We start from the raw sequence: 16793 nt of genomic DNA, 5'->3' as shown, positions 1-16793 counted from the left end.
GGGCAATAAATGCTGGTCAGCCAGCGACGCCCATGTCCCACCAATGAATAAAAAAAACAAGCAGTTGGCTTGTCAGAATCGGGGAGGGGATGGATTGGCTGTCTTACTCCTGAAACAGTAACCTGAAACTCTTCCAAAGATTGAGTGGCCTGCACTGCGTTCCGACATTCACAGCTTTTCATTCAGATTCAGACTCCACAGTGAGAGATAGACAAGAGGAAGTGGCACACACCTCCTCCGCGTTGCCGGACTTCCACAGGCTGCTAACATCCCCCTGCCAGCCCCATTCCACTCAGCTGAAACATGCAGAAGCACTATTTGCTGGTGGAGTCACCCTGGCAGAACATCCCCCCTGAGTGAGTGAGAATCAGAGACTGACCGTTGAAGTTGCAGAGACAGTGATCCGTGAGTTTCACACAGGCCGCCAGGTTCAGGTACTGTAGACGCTGCAAACTCGATACAACCTCCAGCCCGGAATCTACAGCCAGAGACAGAGAGAGAGATAAGAGAGAAAGCAAACTGAGGCAGTTATACTGGCCTGCCGTGTACATCTATAGCCCACTGACCTCATCCACATATCAGCACGCTGTGGGTTCAAGTCTTACTCCAACAACCAAGCACATAATCCAGCCTCTCAGTCCCAGAGCTGAGGGAGTGCCGCACTGTCAGAGGGTCAGTACTGAGGGAGTGCCGCACTGTCGGAGGGTCAGTACTGAGGGAGTGCCGCACTGTCAGAGGGTCAGTGCTGAGGGAGTGCCGCACTGTCAGAGGGTCAGTACAGAGGGAGTGCTGCACTGTCGGAGGGTCAGTACTGAGGGAGTGCCGCACTGTCAGAGGGTCAGTACAGAGGGAGTGCTGCACTGTCAGAGGGTCAGTACAGAGGGAGTGCTGCACTGTCAGAGGGTCAGTACTGAGGGAGTGCCGCACTGTCGGAGGGTCAGTACTGAGGGAGTGCCGCACTGTCAGAGGGTCAGTGCTGAGGGAGTGCCGCACTGTCAGAGGGTCAGTACAGAGGGAGTGCTGCACTGTCGGAGGGTCAGTACTGAGGGAGTGCCGCACTGTCAGAGGGTCAGTACAGAGGGAGTGCTGCACTGTCAGAGGGTCAGTACAGAGGGAGTGCTGCACTGTCAGAGGGTCAGTACTGAGGGAGTGCCGCACTGTCGGAGGGTCAGTACTGAGGGAGTGCCGCACTGTCAGAGGGTCAGTACAGAGGGAGTGCTGCACTGTCGGAGGGTCAGTACTGAAGGAGTGCCGCACTGTCAGAGGGTCAGTACAGAGGGAGTGCTGCACTGTCGGAGGGTCAGTACTGAGGGAGTGCCGCACTGTCGGAGGGTCGGCTCTGAGGGAGCGCCATATTGTTAATGGTTCTGACTTTAAGACGATATAGCAAATCAAGGATCTCTTGTTGTAATTCAGATCAGAAATTTCAAAGTGTTTTATGAAGTCCACCAGGATCATAAGTTTTGCATCTTGAATTTGGCTCGGATAAGCATGAGATGTTTCACTTCAAGTATGATTCAAATGACCCACTAGGGAGCTTTTATCAAACAAAGTTTAAGAATACAGTTAACATGTATAGAAAGAAAATTAGCAATAACTTTTACCAACTACAAACAAAAACAAAACAACCATGACCCTGAACAAATATATCTAAAATGTTCCAATCAAACAAAACGTCCCTATAGAAAACTCTCTTCAAAGATTCAGCACAAAAAGTACAAATGCTCACGTGATGCTGGAACTTAGTCCTTAGGGTGGAGAATTGAACTCTGACTTCCCAGCCTTGAAACCTCGAGCAGCCCTCTGGATATACACGCAGACCAGCCTGAAGGCAGAACAGCTTCCCAAAACACCAGGGGGAGAGAGGGAGAGAGAGAGAGACTCTCTAGGCAATCTAACCACCAAAACCAGATTTTCCACTCCAGGAAGGCCAGGCGACCTGCTTCCAGCTAACAGCAGAATTCCCAAAACCAGGGAGAGACAGGGAGACAGAGAGCAGAGAGCGGAGAGACGGAGACAGAGAGGACTGATAATGAATCCTTAGATTTGTTCCTGGGGAGGAACCACCTGACTTTGACTTGTCAATCAATCAATCGTCCCCCTCACAATGCAAAGTCACAAAAGATCCCAGAGTAAAAATAAACAAAACCCCATTTAAGCCATTGAAGTAGCAATAAAAGGATTTCGAGCAGGCGGCCCAGCAACAATGAGAGAAAAAAAAACTGAAACGGTCTGCTTACACTGCAGAGAACATGATATAAAAATTCTTAAAGGTACACTAATGCACCCTCTCAGCCGCTGTAAGTGGTTCCATGTTGGTATTAGAATTCTCCAAACCGTCCTGGTCAATATTTATCTCAATTATCATCACTGAAAACAGGTCTTGGCTGGAATGTTCCCTCCATCTTGACTACACTTCCAAGAGTATTTCATTGACTGGACAGGATTTTAAAGCCATATGATGGTGAAAGAAGCTGGGGAAATGCCAGTGTCTCTCTCTTCCTCCTTTCCCAACCCAAAATCCTGCTTCCTGCCGCTGTACATTCCCACGCACCTCTAGTTCCTTTCACCTGGGAATCTCAGGCTGTGTGACCACAGAAAGCATCACAGGCCATCTCACTATGGGGCAGAAGTGCCTGAATACCAGGAAACTCTGCCACATCCAGGGACAAGCTGGTTGATTATAGCCCCCTCCCCTCCATTCGTGACCCAACAGTGAGTGGACTCGATGCATCAATAGGGAATCTGATACATCATATCACAAGAGGGACCATTGTGAAAGCACCAATGCAGCTTACTCACAATTATCCAGACGTATGTGGCAATGTGCAAACTGTAATATATTCAGTGGGGCTAGAGGGAGCAAGTTGCAGAGATACACTTTAATATAGCAAAGCGAGGCTCCTGCAGAGACTTCCAGGGCAAGGTAACCCATGTCATAATGTCAGGGGAAGCTGATCTCTAGGGACAGAGCTTTATGAGCTGTAATGTTACACTTCAGTCTGAAGGAATGAGAATGAGTGAGTTTTACTCGATGCTGCTGTGCAGATGCATTACAGCTACAACATAACTTGTCAGTTTTTATGCTGTGCCCTGACCGATGAAGATAAGTACGTCATATGCCTTCTTGACCACCTTATCTATTTGTATTGCCACATTCAAGGAACTGTGGACCTATACGCCCAGATCCCTCAATTATTAATGAATTTAATTTAAATCCCCAACTGCCATGGTAGCTGCCAGGGTGGGATTTGAACCCTGGATAAAAGCAAATTACTGCAGATGCTGGAATCTGAAACCAAAAGAGAAAACGCTTTGACAAAGGGTCATCGGAACTCGAAACGTCAGCTCTTTCCTCTCCTTACAGATTGCTGCCAGACCTGCTGAGCTTTTCCAGCGTTTTCTCTTTTGGTTTGGGATTTGAACCCATGTCCCTAGGGTATGTGCGTCCAGAGCTCGAGTGTAGACTTCCGAGTTCAAGAATATTACCGCTGAGTTAACATGCCAGCAGCTAAAGGGGAACATTTGCCAGCCTTAACTATCCTCTGAAATGGCCTGGCTGGCCACTCAGTTATATCAAAACCGCTTCAAGGAGTTGGATCACCATTCAATCACGAGAGGAAATGGCTAATTGCTGCACCGCTTGCCAATGATGCCCCGAAGCCAAGAGCAAATGACGTTCCTACTAACCAGGGAAGAGGGTTTGGAGGCAGGGGAGATGCGAATGGAGAATTGTAGCTGTACCTGTGATGAGGGAGCAGGATGTGAGGCTGAGATGTTTGAGAGAATGGAATGCTCGGAGCTGTCGGAGGAGCTCGTTGGTGGCATAGGGATAGCAATTCAAGACGAGTTTCTGTATCTGGCATCCGAAGAAGAGTTCGAAGGATTTGGGCCGGAGCAGTCGCTCGTTGATCATGTGTCGGAGAAGGTGTTCAGCAAGTTCAGGGGTCAGACAGGCTAGACTCCGACTGTACTGCATACAGGGAGCTACACACAAACAAGATAGCAGAGTCAAACAAACTGCAGGCAGAGGAACAAATAAATCAAACACAAAGCACAACTCACTCCGAGCAGGGGATCACATGCTTCCCTTGGAGGGAGCTTTCCCCAGAATCCAACCCCGTGCTGTACCTGTCCTGGGAGTGTTTGATGGGGACAGTGTAGAGGGAGTTTTACTCTGTATCCAACCCCGTGCTGTACCTGCTCTGGGAGTGTTTCATGGGGACAGTGTAGAGGGAGCTTTACTCTGTATCTAACCCCGTGCTGTACCTGTCCTGGGAGTGTTTGATGGGGGCAGTGTAGAGGGAGCTTTATTCTGTATCTCACCCTGTGCTGAACCTGCCCTGGGAGTGTTTGATGGGGACAGTGCAGAGGGAGCTTTACTCTGTACATAGCCCTGTGCTGTACCTGTCCTGGGAGTGTTTGATGGGCACAGTGTAGATGGAGCTTTACTTTGTATCTAACCCCGTGCTGTACCTGTCCTGGGAGTGTTTGATGGGGACAGTGTCAAGGGAGCTTTACTCTGTATCTAACCCCGTGCAGTACCTGTCCTGTGTGTGTGATGAGGGAAGTGTACAAAGAACAAAGAACAGTACAGCACAGGAAACAGGCCCTTCGGCCCTCCAAGCCTGTGCCGCTCATTGGTCCAACTAGACCAATCGTTTGTATCCCTCCATTCCCAGGCTGCTCATGTGACTATCCAGGTAAGTCTTAAACGATGTCAGCGTGCCTGCCTCCACCACCCTACTTGGCAGCGCATTCCAGGCCCCCACTACCCTCTGTGTATAAAACATCCCTCTGATATCTGAGTTATACTTCGCCCCTCTCACCTTGAGCCCGTGACCCCTCGTGATCGTCACCTCCGACCTGGAAAAAAGCTTCCCACTGTTCACCCTATCTATCCCCTTCATAATCTTGTACACCTCTATTAGATCTCCCCTCATTCTCCGTCTTTCCAGGAAGAACAACCCCAGTTTACCCAATCTCTCCTCATAGCTAAGACCCTCCATACCAGGCAACATCCTGGTAAACCTTCTCTGCACTCTCTCTAACGCCTCCACGTCCTTCTGGTAGTGCGGCGACCAGAACTGGACGCAGTACTCCAAATGTGGCCTAACCAACGTTCTATACAGCTGCATCATCAGACTCCAGCTTTTATACTCTATACCCCGTCCTATAAAGGCAAGCATACCATATGCCTTCTTCACCACCTTCTCCACCTGTGTTGCCACCTTCAAGGATTTGTGGACTTGCACACCTAGGTCCCTCTGTGTTTCTATACTCCTGATGACTCTGCCATTTATTGTATAACTCCTCCCTACATTATTTCTTCCAAAATGCATCACTTCGCATTTATCCGGATTAAACTCCATCTGCCACCTCTCCGCCCAATTTTCCAGCCTATCTATATCCTGCTGTATTGCCCGACAATGCTCTTCGCTATCCGCAATTCCAGCCATCTTCGTGTCATCCGCAAACTTGCTGATTACATCAGTTACACCTTCTTCCAAATCATTTATATATATCACAAATAGCAGAGGTCCCAGTACAGAGCCCTGCGGAACACCACTGGTCACAGACCTCCAGCCGGAAAAAGACCCTTCGACCACTACCCTCTGTCTCCTATGGCCAAGCCAGTTCTCCACCCATCTAGCCACTTCTCCTTGTATCCCATGAGCCTTAACCTTCTTAACCAATCTGCCATGTGGGACTTTGTCAAATGCCTTACTGAAATCCATATAGACGACATCTACAGCCCTTCCTTCATCAACCGTTTTTGTCACTTCCTCAAAAACCTCCACCAAACTTGTAAGGCACGACCTCCCTCCTACAAAACCATGCTGTCTGTCACTAATGAGATTGTTCCGTTCTAAATGCACATACATCCTGTCTCCAAGAATCCTCTCCAACAACTTCCCCACCACGGACGTCAAGCTCACCGGCCTATAATTTCCTGGGTTATCCCTGCTACCCTTCTTAAACAACGGGACCACATTCGCTATCCTCCAATCCTCAGGGACCTAACCCGTGTCCAAAGAGGGAGCTTTACTCTGTATCTAACCCCGTGCTGTACCTGTCCTGTGTGTGTGATGGGGGAAGTGTAGAGGGAGCTTTACTCTGTATCTAACCCCGTGCTGTCCCTGTCCTGTGTGTGTGATGGGGGAAGTGTAGAGGGCGGTTCGGGATAAAGAGTCCATTGGCTGATTGTGTCTATTCTACCTCTTTAAAAGAGCTATCCAATTAGTCCCGCCCCCCTCCTCTACCCCACCCCTGAAAAATATTCAATTATTGCCTCCACATGTTCATCCAATTCCCTTTGTTTATTTATTTATTTTTGAGTGTCACAAGTAGGCTTACATTAACAGTGCAATGAAGTTACTGTGAAAATCCCCCAGTTGCCACACTCCGGCGCCTGTTTGGGTACACTGAGGGGGAATTTAGCATGGCCAATGCACCTAACCAGCATGTCTTTCAGACTGTGGGAGGAATCCCACGCAGACATGGGGAGAATGTGCAAATTCCAACCAGACAATGACCCAAGGCTGGAATCGAACCTGGGTCCCTGCTGCTGTGAGGCAGCAGTGCTGATCACAGAATGTACCCCCACCGCCCTTTCAGGTGGCTGCGTCCAGATGACAGCTTCCTGTGTCTGACAGAACTGATTCATTTAGCCATTTAGGGGTGGTACAGTGGTTAGCACTGCTGCCTCACAGCGCCAGGGACCCGGGTTCGATTCCCGGCTTGGGTGACTGTCTGTGTGGAGTTTGCATGTTCTCCCCGTGTCTGCGTGGGTTTCCTCCGGGAGCTCCGGTTTCCTCCAACAGTCTGAGGCGTGCTGATTCGGTACATTGACCTGAACAGGCGCCGGAGTGTGGCGAATAGGGGAATTTCACAGTAACTTCATTGCAGTGCTAATGTCAGCCTTACTTGTGACTAATAAATAAACTTTAAAAACTTCAATCGGCGTTCTCTGCTCCCCTGCAGTGGAAACTCTGATCATAGCTATTGACAAATTTTAATGTCTTGATAAAATTTTCTTTGTTATTAGATCAATCCCAGCTCCTCAACATTAATGCAATTCCCTCATCAATGGAATTATTCCAGTAAATCTCTCCTGCAACCACTCCAATTATTTGATATGCTATATATTCGATATTTTATATACACAATGGTCCCTCTTGTGAGAGAGTACATTCGATTCTCTATTGATATACTTGTATGATATACAAGTGTGAGGCCCAGAACTAGACAAAATACTTCAGCTGAGGCTGTTTATTTTAGAAAGGTTTAGCCTGATGTACTTGCTTTTGGACTCTCTGCTTATATTCACAGAGACCTGAATTCAAGGTTTTTTTTAAACAAATCATGATTGGTTTGATCTACTGCCCCACTGTAACTCCTACGCCTCCACCTGGCCATTCCACCCTTCCTGAAGCAGTCAGAACATGCCTGCACACACCTGTCATCAATGCTACCGCGCCTCCGGTTGCCATCTTGAAGAGAGAAGGCACCAACGTGGCTCGACAAGGCTTCTTCTGCGAGGATGGGGTGGAAGGGCTGGCCTCCACCTCTGCCACTTTGTTCAGGCGCTCCATGGCAGCCTGAGCTGCTACGGTAGGCAGGTCCCGCTGCCCCCGATCATCCTGATTGGCTGCCTCCTCTCTAGCCTCCCTGTGGCATAAAGGAAAGTGCGTGATATCAGTAAGTGTCGGCAAGGCGGTGGGTCGAGCATTCCGCATCACCCAACTCAGCAGAGAGTGCGGCTGGTTTTAGACCGACTCATTCCAACTGTCGGCAGGAAAATGAAAAAACCCACATGAAATTTCTGACTTATCCTCGTCACATCAAACACTCCCAGGAGAGGTACAGCACGGGGTTAGATACAGAGTAAAGCTCCCTCTACGCTGTCCCCCATCAAACACTCCCAGGACAGGGACAGCACGGGGTTAGATACAGAGTAAAGCTCCCTCTACGCTGTCCCCCATCAAACACTCCCAGGACAGGGACAGCACGGGGTTAGATACAGAGTAAAGCTCCCTCTACACTGTCCCCATCAAACACTCCCAGGACAGGTACAGCACGGGGTTAGATACAGAGTAAAGCTCCCTCTACACTGTCCCCATCAAACACTCCCAGGACAGGTACAGCACGGGGTTAGATACAGATTAAAGCTCCCTCTACACTGTCCCCATCAAACACTCCCAGGACAGGTACAGCACGGGGTTAGATACAGAGTAAAGCTCCCTCTACACTGTCCCCATCAAACACTCCCAGGACAGGTACAGCACGGGGTTAGATACAGAGTAAAGCTCCCTCTACACTGTCCCCATCAAACACTCCCAGGACAGGTACAGCACGGGGTTAGATACAGAGTAAAGCTCCCTCTACACTGTCTCATGCTGTGAAGGGATCATGGACACCAAAATTAAGACTAAGTCTTTGGTTAGCCAATAGTGTAGCCCCATGCAGACTGATGGAGTGAGGTTTCTTTACTTTGCTGGTTGCAAGTCTTCAGATATTTTAACTACAATAAAAATGCTACATAAACATCAGCTGAGTTGATTAAAGTTGAAGCCCCGGATTGGCTGTTTGCACCCACCTGAGTCGGTTGCCCTGATTGGGCCACTGGTAACGGGGTTCAAACCCACTTCTGATTCGGTTTCCATTTTGTCGAAAAATCACTTCTGGGTCGAAGGCTGGGAAGTAAGTGGAATACAGTTTAGGTCTGGCCTTGGCAGATCACTGGCTCCTATCCATCAATTTAGTCCCCAATTCATTAAAGCAGATATCGAGGCACTGAAGAACACAAGATCATAATTACTCAGAACAACAGTCGGCCATTCGGCCCCTCGAGACTGCTCTGTCATTTCATAAGATCAATGGCTGATCTGATAGAGCTTGTATCCACTTCCTCTCGACTCCACTGTAGATCAGAAAGGTTAAATCAGCCCTGAATATACCCAATAACCCATCCTCCACTGTTCTCTGAGGAAGAGAATTCCACAACCCGTGTCCAAATGCAGCAAAACCTGGACAATATCCAGGCTTGGGCTGACAAGCGGTAAGTAACATTCGCGCCACACAAGTGCCAGGTAATAACCATCACCCCTGAACATTCAATGGCATTACCATCGCCGAATCCCCCACTACCAACACCCTGGGAGTTACCATTGACCAGACACTAAACTGGATCAGTGGCTACCGGAGCAGCGCAGAGGCTGGGAATTCTGCAGTGAGTAACTCACTGCCTGACTCCCAAAAACCTGTCCACCATCTACAAGGCTCAGGTTGGGAGTATGATGCAATACTCTCCATATGCCTGGATCGGTGCAGCTCCAACAACACAAAGCTTGCCACTATCCAGGACAAAGCAGCCTGCTGGATTGGCACCCAATCCACAAACATTCACTCCCTCCATTAATGCAGTGACAGCCATATGCACCACCTACAAGATGCAGCAACTTAAGGCATCTTCGACAGCACCTTCCAAACCCACAACCTCTAACATCCACAATTACAAGGGCAGCAGACACATTGGAACACCACCACCTGGAGGTTCCCAACCAAACCACTCCCCATCCCGACTTGGAAATCTATCAGCCATTCCTTCACTGTCGCTGGGTCAAAATCCTGAAACACCCTAACAGCACTGTGGGTGTACCTACACCACAAAGACTGCAAAGCTCACAAAGGCAGCTCACCATCACCTTCTTAAGGGCAATGAGGGATGGGTTATAAATGCTGGCTTAGCCAGCAATGCCCAGGTTCCAGGAATTAATAAAAACTAAAGACTCGCAGGGAAGAAATTTTCAGGGGTGACAGAGTGGCTAGCACTGCTGCCTCACAGCGCCAGGGACCAGGATTTGATTCCCAGCTTGGGTCACTATCTGTGTGGAGTTTGCACGCTCTCCCTGTGTCTGCGTGGGTTTCCTCCCACAGCCCAAAGATGTGCGAGTTAGGTGGATTGGCCATGCTAAATTGCCCCTTAGTGTCAGGGAGATTAGCAGGGTAAATATGTGGGGTTACGGGAATAGGGCCTGGGTGGGATTGTGGTCGGTGCAGACTCGATGGATTGAATGGCCTCCTTCTGTACTGTAGGGATTCTATTTTAGGATTCTCCTCATCTCCATCTTAAAAAGGAGACTCCTTATTTTGAAACGATATCTCTCTAGTTCTGGAATCCCCCACAATGGGAAACACCTCTCAGTACCTACCCTCTCATCCCTCAGAACCCTCTAAGTACCTACCCTCTCAAACCCCCTCAGAATCTTCTGTTTCAATAAGATCACTTCACATTTTTCTGAACTGCAATGAGTATAGAGACAACCTGCTCAACCCTTTCCTCATAAATCAAACCCCTCACCTCAGGAATCAGTTGAGTGAACCTTCTCTGAACAAATTCCTCTGTTTAAGAAAGGGAATAGAAATGACCCTGGTAATTATAGACCGGTTAGTCTTACTTCGGTGGTTGGTAAATTGATGGAAAAGGCCCTTAGGGATGGGATTTACGACCATTTAGAAAGATGCGGATTAATCCGGGATAGTCAGCACGGATTCGTGAAGGGCAAGTCGTGCCTCACAAATTTGATTGAATTTTTTGAGGAGGTAACTAAGTGTGTTGATGAAGGTAGGGCAGTTGATGTCATATACATGGATTTTAGTAAGGCGTTTGATAAAGTCCCCCATGGTCGGCTTATGATGAAAGTGAGGAGGTGTGGGATAGAGGGAAAGATGGCCGATTGGATAGGTAACTGGCTGTCTGGTCGAAGACAGAGGGTGGTGGTGGATGGAAAATTTTCTGATTGGAGGCAGGTTGCTAGCGGAGTGCCACAGGGATCAGTGCTTGGTCCTCTGCTCTTTGTGATTTTTATTAATGACTTAGAGGAGGGGGCTGAAGGGTGGATCAGTAAATTTGCTGATGACACCAAGATTGGTGGAGTAGTGGATGAGGTGGAGGGCTGTTGTAGGCTGCAAAGAGACATACATAGGATGCAAAGCTGGGCTGAAAAATGGCAAATGGAGTTTAACCCTGATAAATGTGAGGTGATTCACTTTGGTAGGACAAATTTAAATGTGGATTACAGGGTCAAAGGTAGGGTTCTGAAGACTGTGGAGGAACAGAGAGATCTTGGGGTCCATATCCACAGATCTCTAAAGGTTGCCACTCAAGTGGATAGATCTGTGAAGAAGGCCTATAGTGTGTTAGCTTTTATTAACTGGAGGTTGGAGTTTAAGAGCCGTGGGGTTATGCTGCAACTGTACAGGACCTTGGTGAGACCACATTTGGAATATTGTGTGCAGTTCTGGTCACCTCACTATAAGGATGTGGAAGCGCTGGAAAGAGTGCAGAGGAGATTTACCAGGATGCTGCCTGGTTTGGAGGGTAGGTCTTATGAGGAAAGGTTGAGGGAGCTTGGGCTGTTCTCTCTGGAGCGGAGGAGGCTGAGGGGAGACTTAATAGAGGTTTATAAAAGATGAAGGGGATAGATAGAGTGAATGTTCAAAGACTATTTCCTCGGGTGGATGGAGCTATTACAAGGGGGCATAACTATAGGGTTCATGGTGGGAGATATAGGAAGGATATCAGAGGTAGGTTCTTTACGCAGAGAGTGGTTGGGGTGTGGAATGGACTGCCTGCAGTGATAGTGGAGTCAGACACTTTAGGAACATTTAAGCGGTTATTGGATAGGCACATGGAGCACACCAGGATGATAGGGAGTGGGATAGCTTGATCTTGGTTTCAGATAAAGCTCGGCACAACATGGTGGGCCGAAGGGCCTGTTCTGTGCTGTACTGTTCTATGTTCTATGTTCTAACTGCTTTTAATGCAATTGTGTCCCTCCTAAACCAAAACTGTAAATTCTAGGTGTGGTCTCACCAATGCTTTGTACTATTGTAGCAAAGCATCCCTACATTTATACTCCATCCCCTTGCAATAAAGGCCAAGATTCCAGTAGCCTTCTCAATTACTTGCTCTAAGTGCAACAAAGGTTTACATGGAAGATGCTGGAATTGACAGGCTAAACTGTCAGAAATGACGGTACAGTGGCAGAGTGGTTAGCACTGCTGCCTCACGGCACCAGGGATCCGGGTTCGATTCCCGGCTTGGGTCACCGCCTTTGTGAAGTTTGCACGTTCTCCCCGTGTCTGTGTGGGTTTCCTCCGGTTTCCTCCCATAGTCCAAAGATGTGCAGATGTGCGGATGCGCTGCCGGGCAAGGTGGTGAAGGCGGACACACTGGGAACGTTTAAGACTTATCTAGATAGCCACATGAACGGAGTGGGAATGGAGGGATACAAAAGAATGGTCTAGTTTGGACCAGGGAGCGGCGCGGGCTTGGAGGGCCGAAGGGCCTGTTCCTGTGCTGTATTGTTCTTTGTTCTTTATTAGGTGGATTGCCCATGCTAAATTGCCCTTAGTGTCAGAAGACTAGCTAGGGTAAATGCATGGGTTATGGGGATAGGACCTGGGTGGGAATGTAGTCGGTGAAGACCTGATGGACTGAATGGCCTCCTTCTGCCCTATAGGATTCTATGACTCAGTCAGTCACTAATGGGGCATTGGGGAGAAATGCTTTTAACCAGAGTGTAGAGAGGGTGTGAAACTCACCACCACAGGAAATGATTCAGGTGAATAGCAGAGATACATTTAAAGAGGGATTTGGATGAACAGGTGAGGTAGACAGGAACAGAGGGATATGGTAAGATAGAATGAGATCAAGAGAATGGGAGGAGGCTCATGTGGAGCACAAACTAGCATCGGGCCCGATGGGCTGAATGGCCTGTTTCTGTGCTGCAGACTCTAATCAAATACAATGAAGCTAAAATACATGATGCTTTGTCGTGACACACGACTGCCATCAAGAGATTTCAGACTTTGTTCGGAACAGAAGGTATTTTATTGTTAATGAGAAACTTGGTACAGGAGTTGCAGCTCTCGGCTGCCTTGGAGTCCTGCTGAGAGAAGACTCCAGCTTCTGGGGTGATCACTTACTCACCTATGCTCATTGGTCACTCTCTTTGGGTCTGTCCACTGCTAAGTCCTCCTCAGCAACCTCAAGCATCGGACAATTTCTGCCTCTCTGCAGAATGCCAATTTCTTCAGATCATTTGTGTTCTCACATGACTGGTAGTTTGATCATTCGATTGGATCTCAAAGAATTCCCAAGAATGGTTCTGGCCTAATTTCTGCTTCAAAGGCACGGTGACTCTTGCAGCAGATACAGGATGTTACTACAGAATACAGCCTTTACAACTCTAAACCAGAAAATAAAACTAGAAGCGATACACATAATAAAATACTTACCCGACCATACTCACCCAATTAGCTGCTTCCACTCACCCTGCGTCACTTTTAAATCCTGACATCACCTCAGGGGCTCCGGACTAGCACTCTGCTCTGAATCTCGTTCTTTCCCACGTTCCTTTATCCTCTCTAACTCTCTGACCGCTGTGGGTAATGTCCCAGCTCACCATACTCCAGCCAATCAATTTACCACAGCTTTTCCCTTGAAGTCACTGTTCACTTTGTTTTCAAGCTCAATGCCTGCCCAGACCCTTGGAGCTCCTCTCCCCACTCTGGGAGTGTCTTCTGTGGATCCGCCACTCCACTCCTCCTGAAGCTGAGTCTGAGAGACGCTCTCCCAATTTTGGCACAAGTTTTCAGGTGGACTTTGTAGGGTCGACAGATTGTGTCAGGTGCCTAGGTGGTCCATTGGGTGGTCCATCCAGCTTAGTTCTTCTTAGACTTAGTTTGTTACAACTGAGTGGCTTGCTCGGCCATTTCAGATGGCATTGCTGTGGATCATGAGGACATCAGTGAACCAGATGGGTTTTTTTTTACAACAATCTGACAATGTTTCATGGCCATCATCACAGTCCAGTTTTTCAATTCCCGATTTATTCACGGAGTTTGAATTCCACCAGTTGCTGTGGCAGGATTGGAACCCATGTGCCTGCAGCATTAGGCTGTACCACTGCATTCCTCGTGTAGGTGACACTGTCACTGCCTCCCCTCCGTCATAAAGTGAAATAAGACATTGAGTTGCACAAGGAGATGTTTGGGCAGGTGGGCAAAGTGAAGCAAGAGGTTGGTTTTAAGGAGTGTTTTACCGGAGGAAAGTGAGCACGAGAGACAGAGTGGGGTCTGGGGAGGGAATTCCAGAGCTTGGGGTGTAGACAGCTGAAGATTCAGCCACCAGTGGTGAAAATTTAAATCAGGGATGCTCAGGAGACCACAATGAGATGAGCTTGCTCTCCCTGCTCTTTCTCTCACTGAGGAATGGCTGTGTCTGGGCCAGTACAGTAAGAAGTTTAACAACACCAGGTTAAAGTCCAACAGGTTTATTTGGTAGCAAAAGCCACATAAGCTTTCGGAGCTGCAAGCCCCTTCTTCAGGTGAGTGGGAATTCTGTTCACAAACAGAGCTTATAAAGACACAGACTAAATTTACATGAATAATGGTTGGAATGCGAATACTTACAACTAATCAAGGCTTTAAGAAACAAAACAATGTGAGTGGAGAGAGCATCAAGACAGGCTAAATGATGTGTATTGTCTCCAGACAAGACAGCCAGTGAAACTCTGCAGGTCTAGGCAACTGTGGGGGTTACAAATAGTGTGACATGAACCCAATATCCCGGTTGAGGCCGTCCTCGTGTGTGCGGAACTTGGCTATCAGTTTCTGCTCAGCGACTCTGCGCTGTCGTGTGTCGCGAAGGCCGCCTTGGAGAACGCTTACCCGAATATCAGAGGCCGAAATGTTCGGGTAAGCGTTCTCCAAGGCGGCCTTCGCGACACACGACAGCGCAGAGTCGCTGAGCAGAAACTGATAGCCAAGTTCCGCACACACGAGGATGGCCTCAACCGGGATATTGGGTTCATGTCACACTATTTGTAACCCCCACAGTTGCCTAGACCTGCAGAGTTTCACTGGCTGTCTTGTCTGGAGACAATACACATCTTTTTAGCCTGTCTTGATGCTCTCTCCACTCGCATTGTTTTGTTTCTTAAAGACTTGATTAGTTGTAAGTATTCGCATTCCAACCATTATTCATGTAAATTGAGTGTCTTTATATGCTCTGTTTGTCAACAGAATTCCCACTCACCTGAAGAAGGGGCTTAAGGCTCCGAAAGCTTGTGTGGCTTTTGCTACTAAATAAACCTGTTGGACTTTAACCTGGTGTTGTTAAACTTCTTACTGTGTTTACTCCAGTCCAACGCCGGCATCTCCACATCTGGGCCAGTAATCCAGAGAATGTCAGTTTAAATCCCACTAAGGCAAGTCTGAGAATTAGTTTCAATTTAAAATGAAGGAGCTGGGATCAGTTCATAAGACCATAAGACATAGGAGGAAAATTAGGCCACTCGGCCCATCGAGTTTGTTCCACCATTCAATCATGGCTGATACTTTTCTCATCCCCATTCTGCTGTCTTTTCCCCATAACCCCTGATCCCCTTATTAATCAAGAATCTATCTATCTCTGTCTTAAAGACACTCAATGACCCGGCCTCCACAGCCTTCTGCAGCAAAAAGTTCCACAGATTCACCACTCTCTGGCTGAAGAAATTCCTCCTCATCTCTGTTTTAAAGGGTTGTCCCTTTAGCCTGAGGTTGTGCCCTCTGGTTCTAGTTTCCCTACTAGTGGAAACATCTTCTCCACACCCACTCTATCCAGGCCTCGCAGTATCCTCTAAGCGTCAATAAGATTTCCCCTCATCCTTCTAAACTCTGAGTACAGACCCAGAGTCCTCAACCGTTCCTCATGTGACAAGTACAAGTGACGCTGAAGCTGTCAGACTGCAGCAGTTATTTTAGGAAGTAAAGCTGCTACCCTTCCCTGCTCTCATGGTCAAAGCGGCCTGGCCACCTTGACAGGACAATTACGGACAGCCAATTAGGTTGGCCTTTCCAGCAACTCCTACTTCCCAAAAACTAGTTCAATTTATTCAGTTCTGTATAAAATCCAGAATCAAACATTTCTTTGCTCTCACTCGCTGCATTTAAACCCGAGGGTCTAACTTTCTGCCTCTCTTAATCCCCAATTCTCCACCTTAACCTGTGTTCACCTCCTATTGGTCGGTTCTGACCAAGGAGCTAGGACCTTTGGGTCAATATTTCCCCCTCTCCGCTCAGCTTCACTGACCGTGTGGAATGAGTTGATCCTCTGCGATGAGGTTCTCTGCTTCTCCAACATGGTGATCAGCTTCTTCCTCGTTGACGTTTGCTAACTCCCCCTGTTCAGCTGCCGCCAACTTCTGACCCCGGCCTGCACAAAAACACAAACACTGTTGGATTAGCGGAGTGCACTGCGGCACAGACAAGCTGCTCCCTTCACACACACAGCTCGCTTGCAATCCAGCTTCCTGGATGGAAACAAAATCTCTTCAATCCAAAGTCTCAACCTATTTCCTGACACACATTGGGAATGGCGCTCAACTCCAAAAGCTGCCAGTCTCACTCAGGCTGCCCGTCATCGAGCTGGGAGCGCTGGCACATTGAGAGATCGGATCTTGTCTGAGGATCAGACATGCCATGGGGACAGTGTAGAAGGAGCTTTACTCTGTATCTAACCCCGTGCTGTACCTATCCTGGGAGTGTTTGATGGGGGACAGTGTAGAAGGAGCTTTACTCTGTATCTAACCCCGTGCTGTACCTGTCCTGGGCGTGTTTGATGGGGGACAGTGTAGAGGGAGCTTTACTCTGTATCTAACCCCGTGCTGTACCTATCCTGGGAGTGTTTGATGGGGGACAGTGTAGAAGGAGCTTTACTCTGTATCTAACCCCGTGCTGTA

The 16793-nt window shown here is 48.2% G+C and overlaps 1 protein-coding gene across 2 annotated transcripts in view; it reads right to left on the bottom strand.

Annotated features, from left to right (window-relative positions):
* LOC144486062 (uncharacterized) overlaps positions 1-16793 on the bottom strand; it is a 46812-nt gene that overhangs the window by 11274 nt on the left and 18745 nt on the right. For both annotated transcript variants that reach the window (XM_078204166.1, XM_078204167.1), the window contains 5 exons: positions 16145-16267; positions 8600-8696; positions 7460-7671; positions 3745-3987; positions 380-478 (listed from right to left, as the gene is read on the bottom strand). In XM_078204166.1, the coding sequence (XP_078060292.1) occupies positions 380-478; positions 3745-3987; positions 7460-7671; positions 8600-8696; positions 16145-16267 (774 nt within the window). The remainder of the gene's footprint in view (positions 1-379; positions 479-3744; positions 3988-7459; positions 7672-8599; positions 8697-16144; positions 16268-16793) is intronic.

Source organism: Mustelus asterias, unplaced genomic scaffold (assembly GCF_964213995.1).
Source record: "Mustelus asterias unplaced genomic scaffold, sMusAst1.hap1.1 HAP1_SCAFFOLD_282, whole genome shotgun sequence".
Lineage (NCBI taxonomy): Eukaryota > Metazoa > Chordata > Chondrichthyes > Carcharhiniformes > Triakidae > Mustelus > Mustelus asterias.
This window is presented reverse-complemented; position numbering and strand designations above follow the sequence as displayed.